General features: G+C 41.0%; 2 protein-coding genes across 3 annotated transcripts; both read left to right on the forward strand.

Annotated features, from left to right (window-relative positions):
- The first annotated feature begins 8,929 nt into the window (after window positions 1-8,929).
- LOC124411226 (hyphally regulated cell wall protein 1-like) lies at window positions 8,930-11,737 on the forward strand. 2 transcript variants are annotated; one of them, XM_046890223.1, is made up of 6 exons: window positions 8,931-9,094; window positions 9,396-9,458; window positions 10,124-10,822; window positions 10,901-11,041; window positions 11,183-11,317; window positions 11,426-11,737. In XM_046890223.1, exons 1-6 carry the CDS (start codon window positions 9,025-9,027, stop codon window positions 11,464-11,466), a joined length of 1,149 nt encoding a protein of 382 aa, XP_046746179.1. In that variant the 5' UTR covers window positions 8,931-9,024; the 3' UTR covers window positions 11,467-11,737. The 2 variants fall into 2 exon arrangements, with proteins under 2 accessions (XP_046746177.1, XP_046746179.1); XM_046890221.1 differs by having other exon boundaries at window positions 8,930-9,094; window positions 10,124-11,041.
- A 1,358-nt stretch (window positions 11,738-13,095) lies between these two features.
- On the forward strand, window positions 13,096-15,781 carry LOC124411976 (spidroin-2-like). Its single transcript, XM_046891566.1, has 3 exons — window positions 13,096-13,530; window positions 14,720-15,065; window positions 15,262-15,781. The coding sequence occupies exons 1-3, from the start codon at window positions 13,491-13,493 to the stop codon at window positions 15,776-15,778; spliced, it is 903 nt and encodes a 300-aa protein (XP_046747522.1). The 5' UTR covers window positions 13,096-13,490; the 3' UTR covers window positions 15,779-15,781.
- The last annotated feature ends 3,699 nt before the right edge of the window (window positions 15,782-19,480 follow it).

Raw genomic sequence — 19,480 nt, forward strand, 5'->3', positions numbered from 1 at the left:
CAGGAGTTTTTTGGCCGTAACTTTTCGGCTATCGCTCGCAGCGTATTGGGACTACGCTTAATCGATTCCTCTCGCAAAATTACGTCGAAATAGTGCCTCAAAAAATTGATTGCAGCTCTTTTCGAAATAGTCGAAATTTTCGCCAAAAATCCAAAGGGGTTAGCCTTACTTTTTTGGTCATTTTCGGAGCCGAAAATTTCTCGTCTCGGAATCGATTTGCATGACCATCTCTAGAGTAATTCGACCCCCAGGAACTCAGAAAACACATCAAAAAGAGCGTAGGACCAGCAGCAGAAAAACGGCGATGAAAATCAGGAGTTTTTTGGCCGTAACTTTTCGGCTATCGCTCGCAGCGTATTGGGCCTACGCTTAATCGATTCCTCTCGCAAAATTACGTCGAAATAGTGCCTCAAAAATCTGATTGCAGCTCTTTTCGAAATAGTCGAAATTTTCGCCAAAAATCCAAAGGGGTTAGCCTTACTTTTTTGGTCATTTTCGGAGCCGAAAATTTCTCGTCTCGGAATCGATCTGCATGACCATCTCTAGAGTAATTCTACCCCCAGGAACTCAGAAAACACATCAAAAAGAGCGTAGGACCAGCGGCAGAGAAACGGCGATGAAAATCAGGAGTTTTTTGGCCGTAACTTTTCGGCTATCGCTCGCAGCGTATTGGGACTACGCTTAATCGATTCCTCTCGCAAAATTACGTCGAAATAGTGCCTCAAAAAATTGATTGCAGCTCTTTTCGAAATAGTCGAAATTTTCGCCAAAAATCCAAAGGGGTTAGCCTTACTTTTTTGGTCATTTCCGGAGCCGAAAGGTTCTCGTCTCGGAATCGATTTGCATGACCATCTCTAGAGTAATTCGACCCCCAGGAACTCAGAAAACACATCAAAAAGAGCGTAGGACCAGCTGCAGAAAAACGGCGATGAAAATCAGGAGTTTTTTGGCCGTAACTTTTCGGCTATCGCTCGCAGCGTATTGGGACTACGCTTAATCGATTCCTCTCGCAAAATTACGTCGAAATAGTGCCTCAAAAAATTGATTGCAGCTCTTTTCGAAATAGTCGAAATTTTCGCCAAAAATCCAAAGGGGTTAGCCTTACTTTTTTGGTCATTTTCGGAGCCGAAAATTTCTCGTCTCGGAATCGATTTGCATGACCATCTCTAGAGTAATTCGACCCCCAGGAACTCAGAAAACACATCGAAAAGAGCGTAGGACCAGCTGCAGAAAAACGGCGATGAAAATCAGGAGTTTTTTGGCCGTAACTTTTCGGCTATCGCTCGCAGCGTATTGGGACTACGCTTAATCGATTCCTCTCGCAAAATTACGTCGAAATAGTGCCTCAAAAAATTGATTGCAGCTCTTTTCGAAATAGTCGAAATTTTCGCCAAAAATCCAAAGGGGTTAGCCTTACTTTTTTGGTCATTTTCGGAGCCGAAAATTTCTCGTCTCGGAATCGATTTGCATGACCATCTCTAGAGTAATTCGACCCCCAGGAACTCAGAAAACACATCGAAAAGAGCGTAGGACCAGCTGCAGAAAAACGGCGATGAAAATCAGGAGTTTTTTGGCCGTAACTTTTCGGCTATCGCTCGCAGCGTATTGGGACTACGCTTAATCGATTCCTCTCGCAAAATTACGTCGAAATAGTGCCTCAAAAAATTGATTGCAGCTCTTTTCGAAATAGTCGAAATTTTCGCCAAAAATCCAAAGGGGTTAGCCTTACTTTTTTGGTCATTTTCGGAGCCGAAAATTTCTCTTCTCGGAATCGATTTGCATGACCATCTCTAGAGTAATTCGACCCCCAGGAATTCAGAAAACACATCAAAAAGAGCGTCGGACCAGCAGCAGAAAAACGGCGATGAAAATCAGGAGTTTTTTGGCCGTAACTTTTCGGCTATCGCTCGCAGCGTATTGGGACTACGCTTAATCGATTCCTCTCGCAAAATTACGTCGAAATAGTGCCTCAAAAAATTGATTGCAGCTCTTTTCGAAATAGTCGAAATTTTCGCCAAAAATCCAAAGGGGTTAGCCTTACTTTTTTGGTCATTTTCGGAGCCGAAAGGTTCTCGTCTCGGAATCGATTTGCATGACCATCTCTAGAGTAATTCGACCCCCAGGAACTCAGAAAACACATCAAAAAGAGCGTAGGACCAGCAGCAGAAAAACGGCGATGAAAATCAGGAGTTTTTTGGCCGTAACTTTTCGGCTATCGCTCGCAGCGTATTGGGACTACGCTTAATCGATTCCTCTCGCAAAATTACGTCGAAATAGTGCCTCAAAAAATTGATTGCAGCTCTTTTCGAAATAGTCGAAATTTTCGCCAAAAATCCAAAGGGGTTAGCCTTACTTTTTTGGTCATTTTCGGAGCCGAAAATTTCTCGTCTCGGAATCGATTTGCATGACCATCTCCAGAGTAATTCGACCCCCAGGAACTCAGAAAACACATCAAAAAGAGCGTAGGACCAGCGGCAGAAAAACGGCGATGAAAATCAGGAGTTTTTTGGCCGTAACTTTTCCGCTATCGCTCGCAGCGTATTGGGACTACGCTTAATCGATTCCTCTCGCAAAATTACGTCGAAATAGTGCCTCAAAAAATTGATTGCAGCTCTTTTCGAAATAGTCGAAATTTTCGCCAAAAATCCAAAGGGGTTAGCCTTACTTTTTTGGTCATTTTCGGAGCCGAAAATTTCTCGTCTTGGAATCGATTTGCATGACCATCCCTAGAGTAATTCGACCCCCAGGAACTCAGAAAACACATCAAAAAGAGCGTAGGACCAGCAGCAGAAAAACGACGATGAAAATCAGGAGTTTTTTGGCCGTAACTTTTCGGCTATCGCTCGCAGCGTATTGGGACTACGCTTAATCGATTCCTCTCGCAAAATTACGTCGAAACAGTGCCTCAAAAAATTGATTGCAGCTCTTTTCGAAATAGTCGAAATTTTCGCCAAAAATCCAAAGGGGTTAGCCTTACTTTTTTGGTCATTTTCGGAGCCGGAAATTACTCGTCTCGGAATCGATTTGCATGACCATCTCTAGAGTAATTCGACCCCCAGGAACTCAGAAAACACATCAAAAAGAGCGTAGGACCAGCAGCAGAAAAACGGCGATGAAAATCAGGAGTTTTTTGGCCGTAACTTTTCCGCTATCGCTCGCAGCGTATTGGGACTACGCTTAATCGATTCCTCTCGCAAAATTACGTCAAAATAGTGCCTCAAAAAATTGATTGCAGCACTTTTCGAAATGGTCGAAATTTTCGCCAAAAATCCAAAGGGGTTAGCCTTACTTTTTTGGTTATTTTCGGAGCCGAAAATTTCTCGTCTCGGAATTGATTTGCATGACCATCTCTAGAGTAATTCGACCCCCAGGAACTCAGAAAACACATCAAAAAGAGCGTAGGACCAGCAGCAGAAAAACGGCGATGAAAATCAGGAGTTTTTTGGCCGTAACTTTTCGGCTATCGCTCGCAGCGTATTGGGACTACGCTTAATCGATTCCTCTCGCAAAATTACGTCGAAATAGTGCCTCAAAAAATTGATTGCAGCTCTTTTCGAAATAGTCGAAATTTTCGCCAAAAATCCAAAGGGGTTAGCCTTACTTTTTTGGTCATTTTCGGAGCCGGAAATTACTCGTCTCGGAATCGATTTGCATGACCATCTCTAGAGTAATTCGACCCCCAGGAACTCAGAAAACACATCAAAAAGAGCGTAGGACCAGCAGCAGAAAAACGGCGATGAAAATCAGGAGTTTTTTGGCCGTAACTTTTCCGCTATCGCTCGCAGCGTATTGGGACTACGCTTAATCGATTCCTCTCGCAAAATTACGTCAAAATAGTGCCTCAAAAAATTGATTGCAGCACTTTTCGAAATGGTCGAAATTTTCGCCAAAAATCCAAAGGGGTTAGCCTTACTTTTTTGGTTATTTTCGGAGCCGAAAATTTCTCGTCTCGGAATTGATTTGCATGACCATCTCTAGAGTAATTCGACCCCCAGGAACTCAGAAAACACATCAAAAAGAGCGTAGGACCAGCAGCAGAAAAACGGCGATGAAAATCAGGAGTTTTTTGGCCGTAACTTTTCGGCTATCGCTCGCAGCGTATTGGGACTACGCTTAATCGATTCCTCTCGCAAAATTACGTCGAAATAGTGCCTCAAAAAATTGATTGCAGCTCTTTTCGAAATAGTCGAAATTTTCGCCAAAAATCCAAAGGGGTTAGCCTTACTTTTTTGGTCATTTTCGGAGCCGAAAATTTCTCGTCTCGGAATCGATTTGCATGACCATCTCTAGAGTAATTCGACCCCCAGGAACTCAGAAAACACATCAAAAAGAGCGTAGGACCAGCAGCAGAAAAACGGCGATGAAAATCAGGAGTTTTTTGGCCGTAACTTTTCCGCTATCGCTCGCAGCGTATTGGGACTACGCATAATCGATTCCTCTCGCAAAATTACGTCCAAATAGTGCCTCAAAAAATTGATTGCAGCACTTTTTAGAATAGTCAAAATTTTCGCCAAAAATCCAAAGGGGTTAGCCTTACTTTATTGGTCATTTTCGGAGCCGAAAATTTCTTGTCTCGGAATCGATTCGCATGACCATCTTTAGAGTAATTCGACCCCCAGAAATTCAGAAAACACATCAAAAAGAGCGTAGGACCAGCAGCAGAAAAACGGCGATGAAAATCAGGAGTTTTTTGGCCGTAACTTTTCAGCTATCGCTCGCAGCGTATTGGGACTACGCTTAATCGATTCCTCTCGCAAAATTACGTCGAAATAGTGCCTCAAAAAATTGATTGCAGCACTTTTCGAAATGGTCGAAATTTTCGCCAAAAATCCAAAGGGGTTAGCCTTACTTTTTTGATCATTTTCGGAGCCGAAAATTTCTCGTCTCGGAATCGATTTGCATGACCATCTCTAGAGTACTTCGACCCCCAGGAACTCAGGAAACACATCAAAAATAGCGTAGGACCAGCAGCAGAAAAACGGCGATGAAAATCAGGAGTTTTTTGGCCGTAACTTTTCGGCTATCGCTCGCAGCGTATTGGGACTACGCTTAATCGATTCCTCTCGCAAAATTACGTCGAAATAGTGCCTCAAAAAATTGACTGCAGCACTTTTCGAAATAGTCGAAATTTTCGCAAAAAATCCAAAGGGGTTAGCCTTACTTTTTTGGTCATTTTCGGAGCCGAAAATTTTTCGTCTCGGAATCGATTTGCATGACCATCTCTAGAGTAATTTGACCCCCAGGAACTCAGAAAACACATCAAAAAGAGCGTAGAACCAGCAGCAGAAAAACGGCGATGAAAATCAGGAGTTTTTTGGCCGTAACTTTTCAGCTATCGCTCGCAGCGTATTGGGACTACGCTTAATCGATTCCTCTCGCAAAATTGCGTCGAAATAGTGCCTCAAAAAACTGATTGCAGCACTTTTCGAAATGGTCGAAATTTTCGCCAAAAATCCAAAGGGGTTAGCCTTACTTTATTGGTCATTTTCGGAGCCGAAAATTTCTTGTCTCGGAATCGATTCGCATGACCATCTTTAGAGTAATTCGACCCCCAGAAATTCAGAAAACACATCAAAAAGAGCGTAGGACCAGCAGCAGAAAAACGGCGATGAAAATCAGGAGTTTTTTGGCCGTAACTTTTCAGCTATCGCTCGCAGCGTATTGGGACTACGCTTAATCGATTCCTCTCGCAAAATTACGTCGAAATAGTGCCTGAAAAAATTGATTGCAGCACTTTTCGGAATAGTCGAAATTTTCGCCAAAAATCCAAAGGGGTTAGCCTTACTTTTTTGGTCATTTTCGAAGCCGAAAATTTCTCGTCTCGGAATTGATTTGCATGACCATCTCTAGAGTAATTCGACCGACGTTATTTCACCATGACAATTGATTCTTCAGGGTTTCATAATACTGAGACTGGATTACGACAATGATTCTAACTAAAAGCGTGATCAATGAAGGACTTCAATCGCAATGCTAGCGTCTATCTTGTTGCTGTGATCCACTGATCGTTGGAAAAACGCTATAATAGACACCTTCTCACAAAGTCTCTTAAAAATCACGTGTCATTCACTCGTTCGGTTCATACTTTACATATATTGGTACGCACATCAATATTCATGAATGCCTTCTAATGATCCACCCGTCATTCAGTATTATCATCGGTAAATATTGCCCGTTCACTCGTGAATCACACACAGATATTCGTCTACTATTATATACTCGCTCAACCAGTTGAACGGGTCATTGTATCAAGAGTCCTCATCTCAGGTGGCAATGACCCTAAAACTATTCAACATCAATCTTGAGTGCGGACTTCTGCGTAGCAGCGCGATCGCCAAGAATTATTGTGTTCGTTGTTTTCTTTTTTTTTTTTATTATCCACATGGACATCAATCACTTACATTATTTTTCAGTCTTCCATTTCTTGCCTATACTTCCAATTTAGAAGTTGATTATGAGCTGTAACACCTTGTCGTGTAAAGGCAACTTACCAAGAATCATTAGGATTTCCGACATCGAAGCTTTGTGCATGTTTTTCATCATCAGCAACAATCCGTAACGAGTTGATTACCAAACATCTTATCGACAAGCAAATTCACCGCACATTTACCTACGCACGATACTTGGAACTCCTTGGACCTTGAAATATGTCAGATTTTCTTATTTTTATGATTCTCAAATCTTGTTTCTCTTCTCGGCAAAACAGCGTCTGGAGATTTTAAGGCGAGAGCAGCTTGTTTCGAATGATTCTTCGAATATCTCCAATGTCTACACGGACACGATATAATTTCGATATTCATGAGAACTCTTAACCAACAAACTGTTACGACAACGACGTTTATTAGCGCAATTGACACATCGCCAAAATATTATTCGAGATTTTGCTTATTGTTAGTCAAGGAAAATCTGTCAAAAGTCATTTTTACGGTAGATATGTACTTATATTTTATAAACACGTTCTACGGCCACTTAGCTATCATCTAAATATACGATAATTGCGGCTCGAATACGTAGGCATAATGCGTACGCACACGCGGCATGAATTATCGCCGATTTATATGGCTTCTTCTCTTCGGCCATATTTCAGCAAACGATGGTGATAATTTAATATGTAATCGTAAATAGAAATTATTTTCATAATTTCATTAATTTTTATACATTTATTTAGTTGTAAGTATAAAAAGTAAATCATTAATAATAATGATAGATTGGTATTAACTAGACGTTCACTCAGAAGTGTAATTATATTTTTGACCTCGAAAGGCGGACGGTTGTCTTACGAGAATACTTTTTCTAATCTAAAAATGGCGAGTTTAAATTGGTGATAATAATTATAACGATAAATAAAAGATCTGTCAGCTGTTCGGGGAACGCCAACAAAAGCATCGAATTTGCAATATTAATCTATTACAAATGGTGCGCATGACAAACACTTTGCGGAACACTATCTAAATCGATTCTATTTTGTTCCAGCTCAGTGTGTTATTACATAAATCAAGTAAATAGCTGTACACGTTAAGTTCTGAATGCTTTTTTGCGGGTGTACGGTAATTGCAATTTACACATAAGACGCAATTCTTGTAATTGCTATTAAGAATTCAACAGCCTCGGGGAAAATATAACAGACAGGATTTACGATGTGGCAGAGATATAAGAATATACATTAATGCTACATACTTGGTAAATAGTTCTAACGGTCATGTATCTACAGCAATAATTATCGTAATTAATAATAAAGCAGCTTTATGCAGTAGGCTGGGTAACGAGAATGCGCATTTCACATACTGCTATCATAACTCATGTATTTCTTCTTCTTCGCCTGCAGATTTGCGTACAAAGGAGATATTAGATATTCGAGATATAGCAAGTCGCCTTGACTATCATAATCTCGGTCTCTCGTCGAGTTTGTTACTCAGCTATTCTCATGAGCAGTAATCTCACGCATGAAGGTCTGTAACTGTGAATCGATTTGATCTATACTGCTTGTGAAGCTGAGCAGATGATATATCGAGTTACTAATGCCAAAAGAGCGTTTCAAAAACTTTTCCTCCCGAATCAACTTAAAAATGTGCATAATGTATAAATCTATGGAAAAAAATGGGAAAAAAAACTTTGGAGAATTTTTTTTTTTTTGTAGATACGCCCTTTTGGTTCTGCAGAGCCAAATCGTATTTAAATCGTTACCTTAAACTTTAATTTCATTGTCAGGATCCGGGAAATATGAGGACGACATCATTTCCCAGAAATATATACTGCAAACCAGTTTATATTTAATAATTAATGTCTGTTTTTCCAACTAAATTTTTTACACCGTATCAAAATAATATGAATCAATGAAATGCTGACAGCTTGCACGAAGTTTTAGGGGCCTTGATAATCCTGTAATTCCACGGAAACAATCAGCTGTTTACTCGCCGCGGAGCCATATTTACCCAGACAAGGTTGCAGTCCATAGCAGAAGCTTCATTTTTACAGAATTTCACAATAGCCGTAAACTTATGATCAGACGTGTAAGATTAAGAATATTTTTCAAACCGTTCTACCGCAGTATATATCGAGAAAAACCTGTAACGTCATGAATTTCTGAAGTACACGTGTATCGCAGCGCGGCATTAAAACCGATCAAACATCAATCGTGACAAAAATTAGTTTGGGTACAAAGAAAACTAAGAAGAAGATAAATATAACAAGTAATGCATACTGATCCTCGTGAAAAACGCCTTTTTTTTCTTCAGCCTCTTCGACCATCCTCTTATCGTTCGTCTTCGTGGTCATTGCCGAAAGCGTTTTGCAAATTTAGCAGTAGATCAATTCGAGTATGATCGAATTATCGATCTTCGGCATAAGCCCGTAAGCCGATTCACCTTTCTGCATCGTCCTTTCACTGGTGGGAGAAGTTGGCCAAGATTGGTATATAAGCCATCGGTCAAGATCGTATTGGCATAGCGTCGCAGAGTTACGATTAAGAAGATCAGCAACGAACAGCGCCAGAGTCCCAAAGATATAAAACTCATTTTCAGCAAGATGATGATCCTCGACGGGAGAGCAGTTGTGGGATTGAGCCTCCTCCTCGCCACAGTTTCCGCTCGACCAGGTACGTCCAAAATAAACCTCGAAATCCAGTAAAACAAAAATAAAACTCAAGTATTCAAAATATTCCGCTCTAAAAATTGCTCATTATCTATCCTCCTGGTACAAAAACGAGGGTTTCCGGATCACCATCGAATGAATAGAATCGGATGTAGCATAATAAAATAATAACAGTGATTCGTTAACGCTCGCTACCTAAACAAGAATTGGCGAATTTACCGCTCGATTGTTCGTCCCGATCTTTTTCATTTTTCATTAATTCTGTTTTTGTTTTTTTGTTCTTTTTTTTCACGTCGCTGTTCCAGGTGGCTACGGAGTGAAGGGAGCCGTCGGCGGACACGGACACCATCATCGAGGCGACGCGGAGGGTAAGTTAAAAATAAAAACGTAAAAGATTGACTAGCGTGACGAGAATAAAAAAAAAAAAAATAAAAAATGTGGGGAAACGGTAACGTTATTCCTGATCTTCCTGCGCTTAGCATGATCTGTTTCATTAGCCAAAGTGTTAACGGTGCGAAAGGATGGTCCGTCTCTCGCAAACTCTGCTAGTACCACTTCTTCAGACGCTTTTTTACTCTGAAAATTTGCCACCGAATAATCGGGGGATCGTTGAATATTGTGAGAATCGATCGCTGATTGGCAATCGTTCTTGATTCGCAGAATCGGGGTTATTTATTTCCATTTTCTCTTTATGCACTTTGACGCACGGACGGTTCAGATTTTGTAAAACAAAAATGTATCAGAATCTAGAGATCGGTTAATTACGGAGTAGATCCTTGGATTTGAAATCATTCGAAAATTTTCGGTTTTTCGATCTCACAATCAATGGTTTATTTTAGTAAGGGAAAATTTGAACCGACGAACTTCTTCTAGGGATTATTAAACTCGAAGCAGTGAAAAAAGTTCTGATAATGATTTTTTCTGCAATAAACTTCCTGTGCTTTTTTGTTTTTTGCTCCAGCGAGATTCTTCGATTCTCCGGAATCCCAGCCAGTCTAATGTAAGTTTTGATTTTTTCTCCCACCTGAAACAGACGGAGCAGCATCCGCAGAAGCTAACGCACATGCTGAAAACCTAAGCAGTGGCCTCGGCGGAAGCGGAGCAGGTGCTAAAGCAAATGCTAACGCGGAGGCTGCAGGAATCGGTTCAGCTGGTGGCCACAGTGGTGCCAACGCCGCCGCCAACGCTGAAACTGGAAGCCACGGGCATGACGGCCACATTCACGACATTGCTGGACCTCCGAAAACCAGCGAAGGGTTGACATTCGACAGTAATGATCACGTCCCAGGTTTTCCACACGGCCCAGGACAGGGCGATCAGCACGCCCATCACCATCATCAGGAACATCAACAGGGAGCAGGACTCGCGATCAATGGAGGCCCCGGAGTGTTCGGCGAAGGATCTTCCGGTAGCGCCGGAAGTCTGGCTCAAGGGGTGGGAATCAGCCAGAATCACAACGCTGACGGATTCGGCCATGCATCTTCCGGTAGCGGAGCAGGTCACACGAATGAGGCGGTAATCGGTGGAGGCCAACACGCCGCAGGATTGAACTATGGATCTTCCGGTAGCGGAGCAGGTTCCACGAATGGGGTAGCAATCGGCGGAGGCCAACACGCCGAAGGATTCGACCATGGATCTTCTGGTAGCGGAGCAGGTTCCGCGAATGGGGCGGTAATCAGCGGAGGCCATCACGCCGCAGGATTGGACTATGGATCTTCCGGTAGCGGAGCAGGTTCCACGAATGGGGCGGCAATCGGTGGAGGCCAACACGCCGCAGGATTCGATCATGGATCTTCCGGTAGCGGAGCAGGTTTGATTTCTGGGGCAGGATTCAAGGAGGGCCAGGGTGTTCAAGGTCATGGTCAAGGTCAAAGTTTTGGTGCCATCGGCGATTCTGAGGCCAGTTCCTTGGCAACATCAAAGAGCGAAGCTTCAGCCGGTGCCCATGGAGGTTAGGATCAATTTAATGCGCATTTTCACAGTTCAGCAATTGATCATGTATACGTTGAAAACTAAACGAGATCGAGTTTAATGTCCAGGTGATAAAATCTCTCGAAGTCATTTACCGTAATTGAGCATTATTGTGACGCAGGAAGTAGCCAGTCTTCCAGCTCCAGCCAAGCCTCAAGTTCCGGCGTCGGTGACAGCCGGAGCAAGAGTGATAGCAGCAGCTGGTCTTCCGGGGGTGGGAGCGGCTCTTCAGCTTCCGCAAGCAGCCATGCAGGCAGTTAGTAGACCATGATGACCTTTAAGCTTGAATACCCAGATAAGCTGATGATGGTTCGATGATTTTTTACCTCACGTATAATTTATACTTTATTATTCTTCTTTCCAGGCTACACTGGAAGACAGTTGCCGGGAGTAAAGGGGCGCTAAAACAGTGATGATATATGCACGATCGGCGATCGCAACAAGTTCTACAAAAAAAAGATCTAGAACTTGGATACGCACATACGATTTATGGGCAAAAAAATCAGAAGCAATTATTGTATTCCACTCTGAATAACTAGAAATTACACGATAGGATAGCTAGCGAATAATAATTATTACGATTACGATGAATGTTTATCCTTGAATTTTATATAAGTCAATTCGAAATCGATTGTGATAAATGAAGATGTTTGAAAAAATAAAAAGCTAAAATGTATTCCTGACTTATTTCTTGTTCCATTATCTGCAGAATGAATTCATTTCTGTTTCACAGATCGATCATTAATCATATAACTACATGTCTAATCTTGTATGAATAGGCATTATGTAAATGCGGTGATCTGTTCACCGCAATCTATAACCGCCGGCTATAATAAAAGAAAGAATAAAAAATACATCTCCTTATATCGTATTTTCATTTAACTTCCCGGTATACAAGACATTCGCTAACGAATTAAATACACCGAGGTGATTAGCACGGCGTATATGATGATGATAATGATGATGATGATGGCATAAATTCAACGCTAGAGAAACGATACCGAGGGTCACTTGCCTCTAGCATTGCTATTATTCATGCGCTAATCATTCCCGATATTTTTAATTAGCATTCTCTATCCTCTTAATCTAATGCGGAAAAAACCAGTATTCCGCCTGAAAGTTTTCACTTCCGTCACTGCATTCACCAGTGCCATTGTGGTTGTCCAAGAGCATACGTCATGAGCCCGGGAATTAGCGCACGCTTTAACGTCGGTTTGAAAAAATGGTACTACATCAGTTCGTTTGTTTTTTCATATAAAAATTAATTAATACGGAGACAGTCGTGTTACATTTTAGAAGAAATTTCTGTTCGAAAAATTCTCACCTAAATTTAGGTGTGATCATAATGTAAAAAAACTATATTCGATTTTATTTAACTTCTCGGATTCTAATCATTCAATCTTGAATCACGCTTACTACTTTTTTCGATTTAAAAAGGTGAAATTTCAAGTTTGTACTTCCCTCGGGACACGCCATTAGATATGCACATTCGAGCACCACAACTGTTGGCCGTTTTCAGTAGTACCTTGATAAGCCGCGAATTCGCAACTAAGGACTATTTTTCAAAGTCGAAATCACTGCGACTTGCTAATTTTCGCGATAAGAACGATTCAAAAAGTCTTTGGATTCTCAAACTCCAGCGACTCGCACCGGCCTCGTCCTTCATGGTGATATGATTGTCAGTTGCACGGTGGTTGAGTTGATTACACACAGGTTTCACCACGATGCTATAATGCAACCTTGCCAATGAACTCGTTCACTTTCAAGTTTATACACGGGCGAGGAAGACCAGCTCCGGCCTTTCACACTCACAGCAGCGTCGATTTGTCTACCTGTAGTCGTTCGAATTTCACGAACCTCATACATATTCATAATTCCACTTCACCGCGCCAAGCGATTTAGCTCAAACTATCAACCATTTATATTAACAGCGCTTCTTATTCTTCCTTTTTATCTTATTCAGAAATGTCATTCTATTTTCGCACGGTTGGGGATTTCCTCCAGCGTACAGACGAACTTTTATGCATATAGGGTCGAAACCACGACGCGGTCAACCGTCGGAATTTCGGCCGTGAGCCGTCTGCACCAACGGAATATTATTTCCTCTGCGTTATGCCCACGCATATACACAGGTATGTACACTGTACACAGGTTTAGAAATAGAGAGACGACACAGAAATCGGGTATAAAACTGGAGACGGACACCGATGATGCTTCAGTCATATGACAGCCGTCTACTTGGCCCAATCCACTCGAGACGATTAGTCTCACAGTGATTATACCCACGTGACATTCCAAAAAAAGAACGAAAGTCGGAAAAGAATTTTCTCCAAGAGAGACAGTGAGGAAATGAAAATAATTTATTGTTGCTGAGGGCAAATATTTTGTACACGGTCTTACGAAGTGAAGAAAAAACACGTACGAGCAAAATGAAGATAATCTTCGCGTTGGCAATATTCATTGTATCAGGTAAAACCAGAGACCACAATTTCCTTATCATCTTCTTCTTCTTCCTTTGCTTCAGCTTCAAAGTAATAAATTTAATGCAATATGAATAGCATTTGTGTTTATTGGGCAGAGGAATACCCATCGGTATATACAATCTCACACTCACTGCTTAATATAGTCATAAATTAGTGTTAAGTGGCTTTTTCTGGAAACCAATGAAAAATAAACAACACGAACAAATACGAAACAGAAAAAAATACGAAAAACATATTGCGCAATCACCGACCATGCATGCATATTAATATGTGCTTATTAAGAGTCCCATCGCGTTCAGCACTAAACTCAACTATTCGTGGCTATATGTATACCTAAGTGATAAAAAAAATCACTTGAATACTGTAAAGAAACTGAACTTTCAAGTAGAACCTGTGGGCCAAGATGAACGGAACTTTTTCTTTCCTTATTTTTCATACCTTCTCTTTAATATTATATTACTTTTCTACCCGTCATCGCTGAATATCTAACCGAGGCTCTTCGCTTCGCCTCAAGTTTCTTCTGTTTCTTATTTTCATTCATAAGTCGGCAATTAGCCGTAACGCATCATCAAGCGCCTCTAGTCCCGGTGACGGACATTGTAGAAACTATCTAGAGGCACATCGGTCGTTCACTCCATCATATTCCATAAAAAAATACGGTCTTATGTCTTGAACTGTTGGAAATGAAAATATAACGTCGCGATATCTGGTGGCAAAAATGCATTATTCTAAGTGAACTATATTTAATTCTAAAACACCTCTTTCGTCATATTTTTCATAATTAATTTATTTCATTTGCAGAAACTAGAGCCTCGCAGTTTTTACCAAATTATCTGTTCTTTCGTATTCGCACAATTAACCTGAAACAACCAGCTATATAGCCCAGTTCTCAGTACCATATTCCTTAGCCACACTCCTGCATTCGTTTGCACATATTAAGAAACTTGAATCGGTATACCAATTTTCAGACAGTACAAAATTGAAAGTCGTTAAACAGATGTCTTATGACCCGTTTTTTTTTACCTGGAAACGATGTCTTTACCCCAAAAGGTGTCTGTAACGACATTGGGTCTTCAGACATCAAACAACAGGTCATAGACATCATTTGGACTTACTTTTGGTTCTGGACTATCTAGATTGTGATGGAAAGTTACAAAAAAATGAATTTTCCACAGCTCGGTCGGATTCTGGTTTCTATTTCCCTGACCAGTTGTCCTCACACGCAGCGAGTCATAGCGAAGCCAGTTTCGACGGTCATGGAAATGCTTGGGCCGACAGCCAGAGTAACGCTGGTGTCCAAAACCACAGGAGCGATGGACCCGATAGACCCGGCGGACCGGGTCAATTTCGACCCGGAAATCCACCGCCGCCATTCGCTGGTCCGAGCCAAGTCGGATTTTACCCCGTAAACAATCCACCACCCTCATTCGGTCCTGGTCGTGATCAGAGTGGATCAGTAAGCGCCAACAGCCAGGCGAGCGCGCAGGGATTCGGTGAAAACTATCAGCAAGCGGGACCCGGGTGAGTTTCTTAAAATCAGAAAATCTTCCATTTTGGCTGCGGAAAGTCTCTTCGTTTCAGGACAAAGTATGTGTAAGTTGTGACGTTGGACTTTCCGTAACTTCCTGCTTTCGAGGTGCTGAAGGTGGAGCTTTGGTGGGAACTGACCCGAAAACTGATTGCAAACCGTTCGTTGAACTACCTCCTTGTGTTACAGATTCGCACAGCAGGGTTTGAATCCGAATGGGCTGTTCAATTCGAACGCTCAGAGTCAGGCGTCTGCTCAAAGCAGCGGAAACGGTGGCTTTGCGAATTCTCAAAGCAATTCGCAGGCCCAAGGCGGATTGGCGCAGAGTCAAAGTAACGCGCAGTCTCAATCGAGCGGATTCGACGGCAAGGGCTACCCGTACAATTCGGTCGCAGGTGCGACTTCCGGTAGCCAATCGAACGGCGCTGGGGGTTCCAGCGCCGCCAGCGCCGCCAGCGCAGCATCAACAAGCTTCATAGAGGGCATTCCAGTCGCCAGCGCAAGCGCAGCAGCCGCAGCAGCTTCCGCGGGAATCGGAGGCAGCGGTGGTTCGTCGAGCAGCGCCAACAGCGTCGCTACTTCGTCCGGATTCAATCAGGGGTTCCAAAGGCTACCTGTTCAGCCGTGGTTCACCCGAACCAGGATTGGCGAAGATGCGAGCAGCTCGAGCAGCGACAGTTTGAGCTTTAGCAGTGATGAGGAATAGACACAGAAGACTGAATAATTTTAGGGAGCCTTTTTATCGCTGGGATATTTTTCTATGAACTCTAATTACAATGAATCGTAATCGCAGTTTCATCAAAGTGAAGCACTTAAAAAATACTTGTTGAAATAGCAAACAAATGGGTGCTACATCATTGGTTCATTGCCCCCGCCTTGGCGCATTTTGAGACATAATGAACAAGCTTTGGATCAGTGGATTTAGACAATCCTATTATATCTCGAGATATGGTACTTTGGAGTTTGTCACTAGCGCGAGCATCGCTAAGACTCACGCTAGCGGCTGGGGATTTCAAACTGCGATATCTTATGATTGGTTCGTCGAAAATCGATGGCCTAAGGCTGATTGAAGTTGTTTGAAGAACCGCGATACAGAGAACAATGAAGAAGTAGTGAGTCGAGAACAAAGAAAAATACACCACTCAGCTTGTAACATTTTTATTGTATCAGTACTGTGTCAGAGGGGAATGCAAATCTTTGAAAATTGCCGCTTCGACCATGTTTAAGATCTTATATATATATATTTATATATATATAGTCTGATGGTCAATTAATAAACCAGTCGAGTCGAGATAGTTAAGACTTCGATTTTTGCATCCATAAACGAAGAACCTCGTCGTTGAATTAGTCAGGTAGTTATAGTCTTTGTTCACTATTTTTATCCAATCAATTTTTTTTTTCTACAAAAGTTTCGTTGATAATATCTCCCGTTTGATTGCTCTATTCATTACATATTTATTACTCTTCGGAAAGATCATCGGCAGTATACACAATACAACTTCGCTACGATCGAGGAGCAAATCGCCTCGAGCAACGATGATATTGCTGTAACATGCACATCGGTGTGTTAATGTGTAACTTGCATGTAAATGTCAATTTGAATATATTTTATACGCCTGTAACGTGTTGAGGAAGATGACAAACACTGAACAGCCGGGAAATACCCGATTGGATAATTTTGTACGGGCGTACGCCGAGCCCCCAGGCTACGAATTCATCGAGACAGTCTTTTGAAAGTATGTACCTGTCGTCTCCTCGGTTTCTACGCGGATATAATGCCTCCGGAATTACGACAAGCAGTATAAACAGTGGCATTATGCCATATCAAATACTATTTATTAACCAGCATACACGATAATTTATATAACTCATCTTTTTTGGTTTGAATAAATGTTTATATTTTAATACGTATTTCAATGCGAACAAATTACATGTTTTTAATTTTCCCCTGTACTCGTTTCCTTGTCACATATTTCTGTGTAATTACATTACAAATAGTATGACCGAGTAATGATGTCTGCACGAACTCGCGTGCAAATTACGCAAGCCCAGTTCTCGGTCTTCAGACTTTCATTAAAAGTGGAAAAGTTAACCCAAACATGCTTGCTGTTATTTTCTTTGGAACAAAACATCACTGGACAATTGGTAATCACTCTGACTGATCATACAGCCGAAATAAAATTCCAAGCGTGGCACAAACGGTGGCCATGTTGACTTTTTTACGAACCCGTTCCGCCGTTCCACTTTTTCTCGCTCGTGACTAGCCGTAATAAACGTCGATACTTTATTGATCGAAAATATAATTTTTTTATCTCACTGTTAAACGAAGATCGCAAAATTTATATTTATATCGCGTGTTGTCATAAACTTGTATTCATACACACACTCACAAGAATTTCAACAAGGCGGGACACTTCATCTTCTTGCTCCTTGGAAAGCACGTAAACTCATGGCCAGTCGGCTACAAAAACATTTGATTGCGTCATCGATGACGGACTGCAACTCGTGTACCGATCGCGGCTATAATTATATCGGTACATGTGTCTAGACTTATTGTGTGCAGTACTCAGTTATACGTGGTCAAGGATCACGGGGCACGGATGACCATTATACGCATAAAATACACGTATTGACATCAAAGGCAATTTCTTACTCTTCTTCCAATAGAATTCATTCGTTGAGTTCCAAATCGAAATTACTATTGTTCTTTTTCGAAAATTTTCTTGAGTTCTTCAAACTACATCAGAAAACAAATACCGATTATACGGTAGAAACTGATGCCTGTGTTTAATGATATGTGTGTTTAATTTCCACACTCAATTCAACAAGTCCTAACCACAATTTCGATTAGTTTTTCATTTCCTCCTAGTATTAAGTAAAGTATTATTAAAGCTTGGGTGCATATAATTAGGGAATACCGAACGCAGCCTTGGCTTGGCATTCATTGTGAGCCGTCCGTGGGCGAAAACTCGGGGCCCCGGCCTCTGAAGTTTCTTTGGACGATTGGTTGGCATCGTCACACGAATTTGCAAACGTCACTTCCTATGATCCCATCGTGTAACGCGATGCGACAAAATTCACAATTAAATTACGATTCGCTAGGTGTTTCAACACCCACTCCGACATTCTGGTTTCTCTTTCTGGATCAGCAACTCACTCTCAAGGTTTGCGGGAAACGAATTTAGACCATTTTTTGTACACGAGCACCGAACCGTTCACAAGCTGTATCCGACACTCTATATATACTTTGTGCCACGAATTTAATCAACACGGTACGCATATTAATTCGCATTGTTCGTTCGGTGGTCATAAAAAATACCCACAACTCGTTTGTTCGAATTGTTTCCTTTTTTTCGTCTCATTTCATGATTAGAAGCGTAAAAAAATTCACGGCCAGCCTTTTACAGTACATCTGGTATGCTAACACAGTAATATTTTGTGAGCAAACACATCTTTATTTATACGATCGTTTTTTAGCTCTAAATTTGACGTGCCTTGTAAATAAAATAAGAAAGATTTCTTCAAAATTGGGGAATAGTCTTCAGAATCACGTTCAGAAGTTATCAAGGCGATTATTAAATACGCTGCATGTAGAATATAATATGAAAATAAGTGAACAAAAATAAAATCAAGCTTTCCGATCACGGTACGAAAATAGCGATTACAGAAAACATGCAAGACGTCATAATTTTTTTCCCATACCTTTATGACCTTACGCGCAATTAGTTGCATATTATTAAATCTTAGCCTTGATTTTACGAAGGCATAATGGTATGTTATATGCTAATGGAAATGGTATACCATCAGACTTATTTGTCCAATTAAGATGGGAATCTATGTGCATTATCCATCTTTATATCCATGTATGCCAAGAAATTTTTCATTCTGGTTGACTCTTTTTTTTCACAACTTATTTCTCAGTATACTATTTACTTATAAATTTATGTTGATAGTATTTTCTCTAGTTTCTGTAAATAATTTACGTTTAAGTTAGACGATTAACAACTACGAAAAACTTTTGAAAACGATAAATTTATTTCCCGCACAGGATAACATAAATTGTATGTAAATAATTTATTTATTCACACACTACGCTGTATATTATTTTATGTACAGGAGAACGTGAAAAATTTACATTAAAAAATCTTGATCGTTTATTTTACGAATTGCATTCAAGTTTTATCACATCGACCGTAACACTACTGTAGATTTCAATATTCGAGTGTTACAATACTGTTATGCATTTATACTTATCTCGTCAATATCTGCGATTTACGGTGTCCATGAATTTGAGAACAAAAAGCAATTGACATTTTTTCATAAAAAATAATGAAGTAGAATAAATAAAATAACTTTCCTTAGCGCAACAGACACGAGTGCATAACGCGGACGAGTATAATAATTATAA

The sequence above is a fragment of the Diprion similis genome, chromosome 10 (genome assembly GCF_021155765.1).
Source record: "Diprion similis isolate iyDipSimi1 chromosome 10, iyDipSimi1.1, whole genome shotgun sequence".
NCBI lineage: Eukaryota > Metazoa > Arthropoda > Insecta > Hymenoptera > Diprionidae > Diprion > Diprion similis.